The 14,566-nt window shown below is 38.1% G+C and overlaps 1 protein-coding gene and 1 non-coding gene across 2 annotated transcripts; one reads left to right on the top strand and one right to left on the bottom strand.

Annotated features, from left to right (window-relative positions):
• Positions 1-753: 753 nt before the first annotated feature.
• Positions 754-12,828, top strand: C6H1orf185 (chromosome 6 C1orf185 homolog; the record flags this gene model as incomplete). The annotated part of the gene is made up of 4 exons (XM_049775478.1): positions 754-863; positions 4,754-4,889; positions 9,322-9,358; positions 12,437-12,828. Coding segments are annotated over 4 exons (675 nt in total), but the record flags the coding sequence as incomplete, so codon positions are not given.
• On the bottom strand, positions 1,005-1,106 carry LOC126013085 (U6 spliceosomal RNA). The gene has a single exon (XR_007497418.1). It is a non-coding gene; the product is annotated as a U6 spliceosomal RNA (small nuclear RNA).
• Positions 12,829-14,566: the final 1,738 nt, after the last annotated feature.

The raw sequence follows: 14,566 nt of genomic DNA, 5'->3' as shown, positions 1-14,566 counted from the left end.
TGTTGTAGATATATAAAATGGAATGTCACTCAGCAATAAAAAAGACACAAGCTATTGAGGAGGAATAAAACAACACGAATAAATCTCAAATGCATTTTACTAAGTGAAAAATAGAGAGACTCTAAAGGTCATTACTGTATGATTCCATTAATAAGAAATTCTGGAAAAGTATTTAGATGAAGATAGGGAATGGAAATAATCAGTGGATGTAAAGTATAGTGCGCACACAAACACACAGACACCCACACAAATAGACTGGCAAAGGAAAAAAATTGATGAGGAGGTGGTATTAGTGTCAAAACAAACAAAATTTAAAATTTATATATTTGTATTAGAGAAATGTTCTAGAATCCAATCAGCATCAAATCCTATGTAATTTTTAAACTCAGGGTATTGACATTTATTAGGTGCCAGAAAGATATTACAGAGGGTAAGAAGCCTGCCTTGCATGTGGCTAAATCCCTTTCCTGCATATGGTCCCTGAGCACCAGGATTAATCCTGGAACACAGAGTCAGGAGTTAAATACTTCTAGGAATGATCCCTATGCCAGGAGTAAGCCCTGAGCACAGATAGCTGTGGCCCAAAACAAAGAAAAATAAATTTATTAGAATTGCATAGGACCAGAATTCAGGCCTTTCAACTTCTTAGTTATTGTCCTAACACTATACTTTGTGATGTAATTTATTATGTTATTTAGTTAATGTATAAAAATAGAGATACGTTCATAAAAAAACCTCTTATACTTTATTCCTATAGGTTTTTTTAACCACTTAACTTATTTTCTGGCCACTGGTGCTCTTACTTTGGGAATCGGTTTCTTTGCTTTAGCATCTGCCTTGTGGTTCCTAATTTGCAAACGAAGGTAAGCCTTATTAAAATAACTTACTTTTTTCTTTTAAAAACTGAGTGTAAATTTTTTTCAGCTGATACTAAACTTAAGTAATAATCATAATGATAATTTTATAATTTATATTTGTTTATAGACCTTTTTTGCATATAAACTAAAAATATGGAACGCTTATTTGCGTGTCATCCTTGTGCAGGGGCCATGCTAATCTTCTCTGTATTGTTCCAATTTTAGTATATAAGCTGCCGAATAGACCTTTTAATTGAGAACTGAATGCTTTATATATTTGAAAGAGTCTAAACAAAGAATTTCTAGTGGTACAATTTATAGTACTATTTATATTTATAGTACTATTGTAATATGCATTAAAATGTGAGGAAGAGAGGACAGAGAGATAGCACAACAGTAGGGTGTTTGCCTTGTATGTAGTTGATTCAGGAGAGATGGTGGTTCAAATCCTGGCATCCCACATGGTCCCCAGCCTGCCAGGAGTGATTTCTGAGCACAGAGCTATGAATAACCCCTGAGTGCTACCAGGTGTCACACAAAAAAAAAAAAAATGTGAGGAAGAAAATTTAAGAATAAAATGTGAGAGAATAGGGGCCAGAGTGATAGTATAGCAGGAAGAATGGTTGCCTTGCATGTGGCGGACCCAGGTTCGATCCCCAGCATCCGATATGTTCCTCAAACATCTCCAGGCATAATTCCTTTTCTTTAAGAGATATTTGAGAGCTGGGTATGGTTTACATGTCTTTTGCCAAAGATAGAAAAAGAAAATACTTGACACCTCAATTACTTTCCAACTTGAAATTTGATGTTCTTATTTGATTAAAATTATAATGAACCAGGTGCTGGAGAAAATAATACAGTGGGGAGGGCTCTTGCTTTGTACACAGCTACCTGGATTCATTTTCTAGCACTACATATGGTCTCCTGATCATCCCCAAGACTGATCCCTGAGCACAGAGTTAGGGGTAATCTTTGAGCACCTCTGGGTGCGGGCCCCATAATAGATATTGTAATACTGTCTTTTCATCTTTTCTAGTGTTCAATATCCCAGAAAAAGAATATTTTCTGCTCATTTCACAAGTCTTAGAAAACTGGGAATTTTTTACTTATTCTCTCAACAAATATTCATTACCTGGTATTGTTTGAAGTGATGAGAATGTAACTGTGAACAAGTCTGAAAAGGTTCCTGTTTCACAGATTTTCAATGCCCTTGACTGAGAGGAGACACTTACTGAACAAGTAGAGGCAATGGTCAGGAGACCTCTCGTTAGCTACTTTGTATTTAATATGAGTTATAAAGAAGAACTAGATTTGAGGAAGAAATAATAATGAGACTAATGAGGTATTAAGGGCCAGTTTACATAGGGATTTGTAAGAATATGAAGTCTGTATCTTATTTGTGCCATTAGAATTTTCTAATAAGCAGGATGATATTTCTATTATAATAATAACTAACATTGAATGCTTATTATGTATCAGGCACTTTGCCAAGTACTTTTATTGTAATATCACTTATTCATAGGAGTTCCATTAGTTAGCATAATATTCCCCTTTTATAGATGACTTTGTCATCTATAGATGATTTACATGTTTGTAACAATTTTTTTTTTTTTGGTTTTTGGGCCACACCCGTCGATGCTCAGGGGTTACTCCTGGCTGTCTGCTCAGAAATAGCTCCTGGCAGGCATGGGGGACCATATGGGACACCGGGATTCGAACCAACCACCTTTGGTCCTGGATCGGCTGCTTGCAAGGCAAACACCGCTGTGCTATCTCTCCGGGCCCCATGTTTGTAACAATTTAACATTTCTAGATATAACATATATAATAGTACAAAGATGTTAAAAATATAGCATAAATTTCAGCAAACATTTTCCACTTAATATATTTGAGATTAGTTTGTGTGTGCTTTTTCTACTACATATAATATTTTTGAGATAATTTGTTATTTTTATCTGCAGTTACTTTTTATCGATGAGTCATATTTCATGTATATCTATACATGGTTTGTTTATATATTCTCCTTTTCTTTTTTTATATACTCCTTTCCATGAACATTTGGGTCATTTTTAACTTTTTGCTTTTAGGAATAAGCTGATATGAACATTTTTGTATTTTTGGTAATTATTTTTGGTAAATGTGCATTTATTTCTCTTGAGTAGTACTTCTACTACTAATATGTAAGAATAGAATTGATGTATTGTGTAAGTTTATACAAAATTGCCCATCTTCTAAAGTAGGCATATACTCCCACAGCAATGTATGAGCACTCTTGTCATACATATACAGTAATAAGAAAGTAGCTTGCAGTTTACTAAAATTTGGATAGAACTGAAGAGCATCATGTTAAGTGGAATAAATTAGAGGTGAAAGAACAAACATGATCTCATTCATCAGTGTAATATAGTGCAACAAATAAGGGATTAGACAGTAATGAATGGCATATCCTTGACATTGGTTGTAGAACTGATATTATAAAGTTGAGATATTTTATTTTATATCTTATTATTTTTTATTTTATTGGGGGGTTGGGCCACACCTGGTAGTGCTCTTAGGTTACTCCTGACTTTGTGCTCAGAAATCACCCGTGGCAGGCTTAGGGGGACCATATGGGATGCCAAGAATCGATCCTGGGTCTGTCCAGGTTGTGCAAGGCAAACATCCTACAGCTGTGCTATCACTCTGGCCCTATTTTATTTTATTTTATAACTAATATCTTCATGGATCTAATATTTTCATACATCCAGCACAGTCAGTGCCATCTAGGCTGGCAGTTCTTCAGGAGGGAGCTCAGAAAGCTACAAGTACATATATGTGCACTATAACTTGGTCTAACTACTCAGCTAAGAGAGCACTGAGATTTTAAATTTCCATGAGCCTAAAGGCTACCCAACAAGAACTACACAACTGATCCATAAAACTGAGTTGGAGGGGTTTGTAAAGAAGGGGCATTGGAAACTTTGGGGGAGGGAGATGTGTACACTGGTGATGTTTGTGGTTACATACATAGGAAACCATCATTAACGATATTGTAAGTCATAGTGCTTGTCTTGCACGTAGCTGATCCTGGCACCCCATCTGGACTTCTGAGCTCATTAAGAGTTATCCCTTTGGGCTGGAGCGATAGCACAGCAGTAGGGTGTTTGCCTTGTACTCCACCAAACCACGACAGACTCCGGATTGATTCCTGGCATCCCATATGGTCCCAGAGCCTGCCAAGAGCGATTTCTGAGCACATAGTCAGCAGTAACCCCTGAGAGCAGCCGCCGGGTGTGCTCCCCATTCCCCCCCCCCCAAAAAAAAGAGTGATTCCCTAACCATAGCAGGGTGCAGCCCAAAAACAAAAATAAAAATTCTTGAATGCGAATCCTAATATGCTATATCAACAGATGCTACAAGAGCAGATTTAAACACTGCTAGAGCAGGTTTCTACCACTACAGGATATAGTAAACAGCCTACGTTAAAATAATGTATTCCAATTTAGTCTTCCTCAAACCCTAGTGAGAAAATCTTAGCTTCCTTTACTTTCCTATTAGAATAGCTAGGTCAGCACAGATGGGACAATTTATTATGAGCCTTAGATCAGTAGTTTTAAATTTCTGTCCTCTTGGATGTTAAAAAACAGTGTTTTCAATAAAACATAGTTTAAAGTATCTATATATAAAAGAAGTAGCTTAACTTACATTCAATGAATAAAATAGGTATAATGAAATTTGTAGCATATGTGAAGGGAACCTATAAATTGTACTTTCATCAGTATAAGTATAGTAAGTATATATATATAAGTAAACTTATATATAAGTATATTCTTTAAAACTATGTGGAAATATTGAACAACTTAAATTTGTTTATAATATAATTAATATTTAGTAATATTATTTCTTAAATGTTTTAGAGAAATATTTCAAAATCTCACATGTAAAGAAACTGATAAGAAATGGAAACAAAGACCATCAAAGGAGCAATTTAAATCTCAGCCAAATTGCGTTTTTATTTCTCGAAATTTTCATTCGGGATCATTCCAGGTACAGGTAGAGTATATTTTACAGCATTCTTTATAATAACTTTTTTGGATTGTATGTCATTTGCATTGTTGCCTTTATAATTTAAAATACGTGCCCACTATTACTTCTAAATTGGGAGGATGAAACATGGAGTTAAGTGGTTAGAGCCTATACTATAGGAAACTGAAAAGCTAAATGAAAGTGTGTTTTTTCAGTTGCTTCTCTATGTCATACCCTGTAGTTGTTGTTATAATGATGAAGAGAAATGATGTAGAAGAACAGTAAAATTACCAGGTTTATTTGGAAAAAGTTTTGGAGATAAAAGTTAAAGCAGAGAACTAGAAATGAATCAAGAACAGTGGTGGAGGGTCTTAGGTACTTTACTTGTAGGAAAGCTGCTATGATTTTATACATAAAATTTATGTATAAAATCATGGAAGTTGTGCCAGAGAGATACATGTAGGTAGGGCATTTGCCTTGCATGCAGAAGGATGGTGGTTCAAATCCCAGCATCCCATATGGTCTCCTGAGCCTGCTAGGGGCAATTTCTGAGTGTAGAGCCAGGAGGAACCCCTGAGGACTGCTGGGTTTGACCCAAAAACAAAAACAAAATCATGGAAGTTGAGGCAAGAGCAAAAGCACTGCTGGTAGGGCATTTGCCTTGCATGGGACAGATCTTGGTTCAATAGCTCTTTGGCATATCATATGGTGCCCTGAGTGCCTGCAGAGTAACTTCTAGATGCAGAGTTAGGAGTAACACCTGAGCATCGCTGAGTGTGGCCCCCAAACAAAACAAACAAAACCAAAAATATCATGTGAGTTAACACTCCTGTAACCATGTTACCCAAACTAGTAAATTAAAAAAATAAAAATTTTAGGGCCAGAGAGATAGCACAGAGGTAGAGCATTTGCCTTGCACGCGGCCAACCTGGGAAGAACCCAAGTTTGATTCCTGGCATTCCATATGGTCCACCGAGCCTGCCAGGAGCAATTTCTGAGCGCAGAGCCAGAAGTAACCCTTGAGTACCGACGAGTGTGGCCCCCAAACCAAAATATAAATAAATAAATAAATAAATAAAGTTAAAAAAAACTAACAATAGGGGCCAGAGTGGTGGCACAGTGGTAAGACGTTTGCCTTGCCCACGCTAGCCTACGATGGACCGCGGTTTGATCCCCCGGCATCCCATATGGTCCCCCAAGCCAGGAGCGATTTCTGAGCACAGAGCTAGGAGTAACCCCTGAGCATCACTGTGTGTGGCCCCCTCCAAAAAAAAAACCCTAAAAATAATAAAAATTTTAGGGGGCAGTAGTGATAGTACAGTGAGTGGGGCATTTTTGGGTGGGGCATTTTGCCTTGCATGCAGCCAACCTGGGTTTGATGCCCCACATCCTATATGGTCTTCCAAGCCCACTAGAATTAGCCCTTGGGTACTATCAGGTATAGTCTTCAAAAATAATAAAATAATAAAATGTTTTTTGGTTTTGGTTTTTTGGGGTCACACCCGGCAGTGCTCAGGGGTTACTCCTGGCTCTACACTCAGAAATCTCGTTCCTGGCAGGCTCGGGGGACCATATGGGATGCCGGGATTCGAACCACCGTCATTCTGCAAGCAAGGCAAATGCCATACCTCCATGCTATCTCTCTGCCCCTAAAATAATAAAATGTAAATAAAAAAATTAAATTTACTGAGATAAATTAATAACCTCAAAACAAAAATTAAGTACTATTCTACAAGAATTTATTAAACCTTGTTTTCTAAACTTTGGGCTTGCTTATATTAACCATTACATTTAAAATGCTAGTGTAGTACAAGTGGAAAGAGTATATATAAAAATTTATTTGTGTTTGGACCACACCTAGTGGTATGCAAGGGTTACTTCTGACTTCACTCAGACATTGCTCCTGACAGATTTGGGGGACCATATAGGATGATGTGGATTAAACCTGGGTTGGTCTTCTGCAGGGCAAGCTCCCTACCCACTGTACTACATTGTACAAATAGCAGATAAGTCATTAACTTTTTCTTTTTGTTTTTTTGGGCCACACCCAGGGGTGCTCAGGGATTACTTCTAGCTTTGTGCTCAGAAATCACTCCGGGGGGGGGGGGCAGAGAGTTAGCATGGAGGTAAGGCATTTGCCTTGCATGCAGGACAGTGGTTCGAATCCCGGCATCTCATATGGTCCCCCGAGCCTGCCAGGAGCAATTTCTGAGCATAGAGCCAAGAGTAACCCCTGAGCGCTGCTGGGTGTGAAAAAAAAATACTCCTGGGGGCTGGGGTAACAGCACAGCGGTAGAGCGTTTGCCTTGCATGCAGCTGAGCTGATCCAGGATGGACCTGGGTTCAATCCTGGGCATCCCATATGGTCCCCCAAGCCAGGAGCGATTTCTGAGCACATTGCTAGGAGTAGTGAAACTGGGTGTGCCCCCCCCCCCAAAAAAAAAGGGAAGAAGAAGAAATCACTCCTGGCAGGCTCTGGGGACTATGTGAGATGCCAGGGATTGAACATCCTACTACTGTGCTATCTCTCCAAACTCTAATTAACTTTTAATTTTTTTTTTGCGGTACCTAACAGTGTTATATATATGAAACAAAGAAGAGAGCTATAGAGATGGTACAGGAAGTTAGGCACTTATATGTGACTAAATTTCCAATTTTATCCCCAGCACTGCTGCACATGGTCCCCCATCACTGCCAGAAGTGACCCCCTGAGCAGAAAGTCAGGAGTGGTCCCTGTAGGTGTCTCCAAATACTCCTCCCGGAGCCGGAGAGATAGCTTGGAGGTAAGGCATTTGCCTTTCATGTAGAAGGTCATTGGTTCGAATCCCAGCATCCCATATGGTCCCCTGAACCTGCCAGGAGTGATTTTTGGCGTGGAGCCAGGAGTAACCTCTAAGCACTGCCAGGTGTGATCCAAAATCAAAAAAAAGAAAAAGAAAAAAACACTCCTCCCAAAAAGGGAGAGACCAGTAGGCAGTTAAAACTGTGATTTAGCGAGCCAGAGAGATAGCATGAAGGTAAGGCGTTTGCCTAGCATGCAGAAGGTCATTGTTTTGGTTCGAATCCTGGCATCCCATATGGTCCCCTGAGTCTACTAGGAGCAATTTCTGAGTGTAGAGCCAGGAGAAACCCCTGAGTGCTGCCGGGTGTGACCAAAAAACAAAAAACAAAAAAACAAACAACAACAAAAAGATTTTCACAAGAGTATAAAGAACAAAGGACATTTTATGTTCAAAGAATGGCAAATATGAAAGGAAGAGTAACAAGTGCAGTGGGAAAAAAATAGTTAATTTTGGAGCCTAGGTTCACTGAAGAGATTGATTGAAAAGATCCTGGAAACAAAATCATGAGAGTCCCGCTTGCATACAGGATTTTGTATTTCACCACAACAGGCCATACATACCTACTGGAGTCATTATAGGATTGTAGTCAAATGTAGTTTGTAGAATCAGATCACAGGGTTAGAATCCTAGCTCTACCATAGTTTAAGCAAATTTCCTAGCTTTTATGTGTCTGTTTTTTCACTTGTTAAATAAGGATGACTTCATATTCAGGAAATTTCATGGGAATTAAATGTTATCGATATGCATAAAACCTGCAAAGAATGCCTGGTTATATAGTAACTATCATGCAATTGTGCTGTTATTATTCCTGGAGGGTTTTCAAGAAGGCAGATTTAATGGTCAAATAAATTTTAAAGTTTATTACTTCTCAATTCCCTTTGCTCTAATTTTATTTTAATTTAATACTTTATTTAAATACCTATAGTATTCAAAGTTATTTATACTACAGTTGTTCAGTGGTCTAACAGCAATTCCACCACCTTACTCCACTATGGTTCCTAGTTTCCTACCCACCCCCCTAAACCTGCCCCCTTAGCAGGCACAACATAATTTATTTTATATTGTTTGTTAAAATGAAATTACCAACAAATACTTCAGTAGAAGAAAATTTGTGAAATTTGTTTTATCTCACAATGGGGTGATTAAGATACTATTAAGATACTGAGGGTTGGGGTCAATCACGATTAGGGTCTCATTTAAAGGGTTGGATCCCTTTTATGGCTGACTGGTGCTGGACTGTAGGACTAAAAATCCACATTGTTTTTCAAATGGCTGGTACTCAACACTTTTGCTTTTCTGTTATTTTTGCTTTGGTGAAATAAGTTTATAATACAACAAGAGGCAAATTTCATAAAAATATGATATTAAGGGGCCAGAGTGATGGTGGGGCAGTAGGGCGTTTGCCTTGCATGCAGCTGACCCAGGATGAACCTGAGTTCGATCCCCCAGTGTCCCGTATGGTCCCTGAGCCAGGAGTGAAATTTCTGAGTGCAGAGCCAGGAGTAACCCCTGAGCGTCAGTGGCCCCCCCAAAAATTTGTTAAAATATATTAGTGCATCAAGTGTATTTTAATAATTAAAACAATTCTGTTTTTAAAGTACATATTTTTTATCTAGGAGGAGCAAAGAAAAAATGAAACAGAATATACAAAAGGTAATTCTTCTGAACAATTTGCTTGAAATAAATTGTAATCAGTATAAAGCAATTCAGGGGCCCGGACAGATAGCACAGCGGTGTTTGCCTTGCAAGCAGCCGATCCAGGACCAAAGGTAGTTGGTTCGAATCCCGGTGTCCCATATGGTCCCCCGTGCCTGCCAGGAGCTATTTCTGAGCAGACAGCCAGGAGTAACCCCTGAGCACCGCCGGGTGTGACCCAAAAACCAAAAAAAAAAAAAAAAAAAGCAATTCAGACCTTAAGGAAATGATAGCTAAGTGTAACTATAAAAAATTTAAGGAAGGGGGCCGGGCGGTGGCGCTGGAGGTAAGGTGCCTGCCTTGCCTGCGCTAGCCTAGGACGGACCACAGTTCGATCCCCCGGCGTCCCATATGGTCCCCCAAGAAGCCAGGAGCAACTTCTGAGCGCATAGCCAGGAGTAACCCCTGAGCGTCACAGGGTGTGACTCAAAAACCAAAAAAAAAAAAAAAAAAAAAAAAAAATTTAAGGGAGAAACAAATCTACATGGGAATGGGCATAATAATTTTAGAGACAAATTTGCATGTTCATATCTTAAAATGTAAATTTTAATTTTTTTATTCTTTACACCTAAAGGCTTTATAGTCAATGTCATATAGTAATACCAGAGCCAAAAGTGTCTTGTAACCATTTACATTTTGTTTATGAGTTGTAGCACCTTAACATAGTTTTAGGAATGCTAAATACAATAAGGCATTTAGAACAATTTTGTAAATTAATTTTATATATTAAGATTGAGAGTTAGGGGGCCGGGCGGTGGCGCTGGAGGTAAGGTGCCTGCCTTGCCTGCGCTAGCCTAGGACGGACCGCGGTTCGATCCCCCGGCGTCCCATATGGTCCCCCAAGCCAGGAGCGACTTCTGAGCACATAGCCAGGAGTAACCCCTGAGCGTCACCGGGTGTGGCCCAAAAAAAAAAAAAAAAAAAAAAAAAAAAAAAAAAAAAAAAAAAAAAAAAGATTGAGAGTTAGGGCTGAAGAGATAGTATAGTGGATAGGGTATTTGTCTTGCCTACAGCCTACTTGGATTCAATCCCATTTCCATTATCATAGAAGTTATCCCATGGTTTTATATGAATATTGGGGCTATAGTGATAGCACAGTGGACAGGGTATTTGCCTTGCATGTGGCTGATCCAGGTTGGATCCCCAGCATCCTATAGGTCCCCTGAACCTGCCAGGGTGATTCCTTAGTGCAGAGACAGGAGTAATTCCTGAGTATAGGCGGATGTGGCCCCAAAACGAAAAAAAAAAAGATTTTATATGAATGGTATTATTATTATTATTATTATTATTATTATTATTATTATTTGGTTTTTGGATCACACCCGGCAGTACTCAGGGGTTACTCCTGGCTCCATGTTCAGAAATCGCTCCTGGCAATCACGGGGGACCATATGGAATGCCAGGATTTGTACCAATGACCTTCCGCATGAAAGGCAAAAACGCCTTACCTCCATGCTATCTCTCCGGCCCCATGAATGATATTTTCTAAAACAGTTTTTTTTTTCTTTAAGCCAGTCAAATTGAGCAGTGGGGGGGAGTTATATACCAACTTTTGTGATACTAACGTTAAGAAGTTCTGATAAACCACTGCCATGGGACCAACCTCTAAAACAGTTTAAGGTAAAACTATGCAGCATAATTCATGCAATGGGAGAAGTATGAGTAACAAAAATCCAGATTGAAATCCATTTTGAATTTGATTTATAGTGAGTCATTTCTCTAAGTCTCAGACTTCTCTCTCTCTCTTTCTCTCTTTCTCTCTCTCACTCTCTTTTGTTTTTGGGCCACACCCGATGATGCTCAGGGGTTACTCCTGGCTATGCACTCAGAAATCGCTCCTGGCTTGGAGGACCATATTGGACGCTGGGGATCGAACTCAAGTCCGTCCTGCGATAGCACAGTGATAGGGCATTATAACTACCTAGAAGAGTTATTAAGTGGAAAAAATGGGATATGGAATTTTTTGGTGGGTTATACCTACTGATGCTCAAGAATCACCCCTGGTGGGCTCAGGGATCAAACCTGCAGTACTATATTTCTAGCCCCTATGGAATTATTTTGAACAGCATTATAGGTAGCAATATTCTGTAGAAATACTATTGTAACTTTTTTTGTGTAGGACCTATACCCTGCAGTTCTCAGAAATTACTACTAAATCTGCTCTCAGTAATCACTCGATGGGGTTGGGAACCATATGAAGTGTGGGGATCACATATTATCATTCTGGCCCATAAATACTAATTGTAACTTTGGGAGGCTTTTGGCCACACCCGGAGGCACTCAAGGGTTACTCCTGGATCTGCGGTCAGAAATTACTCCTGGCAGGCTCTGGGGACCATATGTGATACTGGGGAGAGGAGTTGGGTCAGGAGTGTGCAAGGCAAGCATCCTACTTACTGTGTTATCACTCTGGCCAACTAATTGTAACTTTGATTAGTTATATAGACCCTACCAACTATAAGGCAAACATTTTGTAATCTACCTGTTTATATAGGCATAAATTACTAAAATTATGCAATACTTAGCTGAAAGTAGTAAAATTGTCTACCTTCTCAGATTTGACTTGAAATACCGGAACTGGAATCTAACCTCTTTAGACTGTTTACTGTTAAATAGATTGATTATATCTAGAATAGAATTTTGTACTTCCTTGACTAGCATAAAAAATAATTCTCAAATACATATTTACATTTTACAGAGGTTGGTAGCAAATTGGAATTTTTACTATAGCATCCACCTAGCTATTATAGAAAACAATCTTAAAAAGAAATATTGTCAGGGGCCGGGCGGTGGCGCTAAAGGTAAGGTGCCTGCCTTGCCTGCGCTAGCCTTGGACGGACCGCAGTTCGATCCCCCGGTGTCCCATATGGTCCCCCAAGCCAGGAGCAACTTCTGAGCACATAGCCAGGAGTAACCCCTGAGCATTACCGGGTGTGGCCCAAAAACCAAAAAAAAAAATAAGAAATATTGTCCATATAATTATGATTTGGTTCATGAAAATGTAATATTTATAATAAATGTAAATTTTATTTACAGCAAGTGACCACTCTAAAGATGAAATTTGTCTTCCAAGAAATGAAGTCATTTGTGACTCCTCAGAGACCAACTCTGCAACACATTATAGCAGCAGTACCTTAAGTTTATCAAAAGAACCATCTGATTCCAGTTACAGTGAAAGTATAGAAGTTACTTCAGACTGGTTTTCTGAGGACTTTTCATCAGAAAGGAGTTCTTCAGTGCCTTTTAATAGAGAACTTCTAGTGGGAAAAGTTGCTTCATACATGTCAACCATTTCATTAGATGAATGTAACGAAAATGTAATGAACCAGGCACTTTCTGATGATCAAACTGATGATGACATTAAGGAAATATTTTTACGAAGAAATACAGAAGTTGAAATACAGTATCCTCAAGATAACACTGGGTGACATTTTCTCTTGAAACTTTGTATGTACAGAAATCATGTAAAGTTAAACTGAATTATGAGCTTTTTAGTCTCTTCAAGCTTCTAGGCTAATATTGCTTTTCTTGGTCTTAGAGTGGTACTACTTCTCTTGCTGATTCTTATTTCTAAAAACAAAGAAAGTTACAAGAGTTAAAGTAATATCATGAACATTAAGCTCAACTTTTGGTATCTCATCAATGAATATGAATAATATTAAATGTATTTCTATATACAATATAAATACTTAAATCTTTAGCACAAATATATTTTTGAATAAAACCTATAGTATTTCCTTATACTTTTAACACTTTCATTTTTTTTCAATATATGCGGACTAGACATAATATTTTCATCAGCATTTCTGGTTCTTGTATTGTGTATGTGTTTTTATAGTAGGAGGCACACATCTCTGGGCACTTGTAGGGAAAAGGAGCGCAAGGTGCTGGGGCATAAAACTCAGGTCCTTCACATGCTAGGCATGTGCTCTACCATTTCAGCTACTTTCCTGGTCTAGTTTTTATGATCTTCAAATACCTAAATCACCTACTACCTACTTAATACTTACTATGCCATGATTTTGTTAAACAGTATACTTTTTCTCCTCTAGGGCCTACCTTCTGAAACTGTTGGGGTTATATAACTGAGCATGAAGGTTGTTAAAAAGTTTGGTAATGTTGAAATGTTTCCAACTTTATAATAAAACTTTATGAGAGAGTTCAATGGATTGAGTGTATGCTTTGCATGTGAGAAGGCCCTGTTCTAATCCTTGATATTTCATGGTCTCCCAAGCAATGAATACACAATGATCAAAAATCAATTCTGAATCAACAGCATTATAAAGTTGAAGTATTTCTGGCAATACTTAATTAGGTTGCATTTTCCAGGTGAAAAGGAGTCCCAAATGGAAAATTTTTAAGAAGCTATAAAATAGTGGAGACTGGAATACTCTGTGGAATCCAGAAAGCATCTTTATTTTCCCCCTTCCTAGCTATGCTATTTCTCAAAATTGCCCCCAGCCATGATAACCCTGCCATGATCAAAACAGGAATAACCGCATTCATAGTTATCTGACTTAAGTTACTTAAATCAGAGTTCCTTTCTCATCTGAGCGACCCTAGATCAAACTTTTGTTTATAATTCTGGGAAATTTCTAATGCACACTATAATAATTTTTCTTTATCCTAAATATTCTCCATATAATTTGTCCCTGAAATGTTATTTAATAATAATAGTAACAATTTGTGCTTAAATTACTGTGCCAAAACTTATGCACATCTTTCTAAGAAGTAACTCATACCACTATAATGAATGGAAAAGAAGCATCTAAAGTAAGATTGTAGCATTTTCAGGTCTATCACTTCTGTCCCAGGAAAAAAATTTGAAAGGATGAGAATAATTTTCTCTTTAAAAGCACCTGGTTATTTTTATATAGCATGCTTATGGGTTTGAAAATGCCGTCCTACATCCACTTCAAAACTAATTATTTCAGCTCAGGGTCTATAGAAACAGTGAAAACAAATGTTTTAATTGGTTGATATCTCACGGTGTTTTACTATCTGTTTTACTGCAGATTCCAGAAAAGAAAGTCACCTTTAGATTTGATAAGGTCCTAAAAATTCCTCAGGAATTTCAGTTTGGAGACAAATGATTCTAATCTTAGTCTAAGCATTCTCTGAAACAGAAGAAATATAAATGGAGAACTACAGGCTGCCATGTTCCAT

The sequence above is a fragment of the Suncus etruscus genome, chromosome 6, assembly GCF_024139225.1.
Source record: "Suncus etruscus isolate mSunEtr1 chromosome 6, mSunEtr1.pri.cur, whole genome shotgun sequence".
In the NCBI taxonomy this organism is placed as follows: Eukaryota; Metazoa; Chordata; class Mammalia; order Eulipotyphla; family Soricidae; genus Suncus; species Suncus etruscus.
This window is presented reverse-complemented; position numbering and strand designations above follow the sequence as displayed.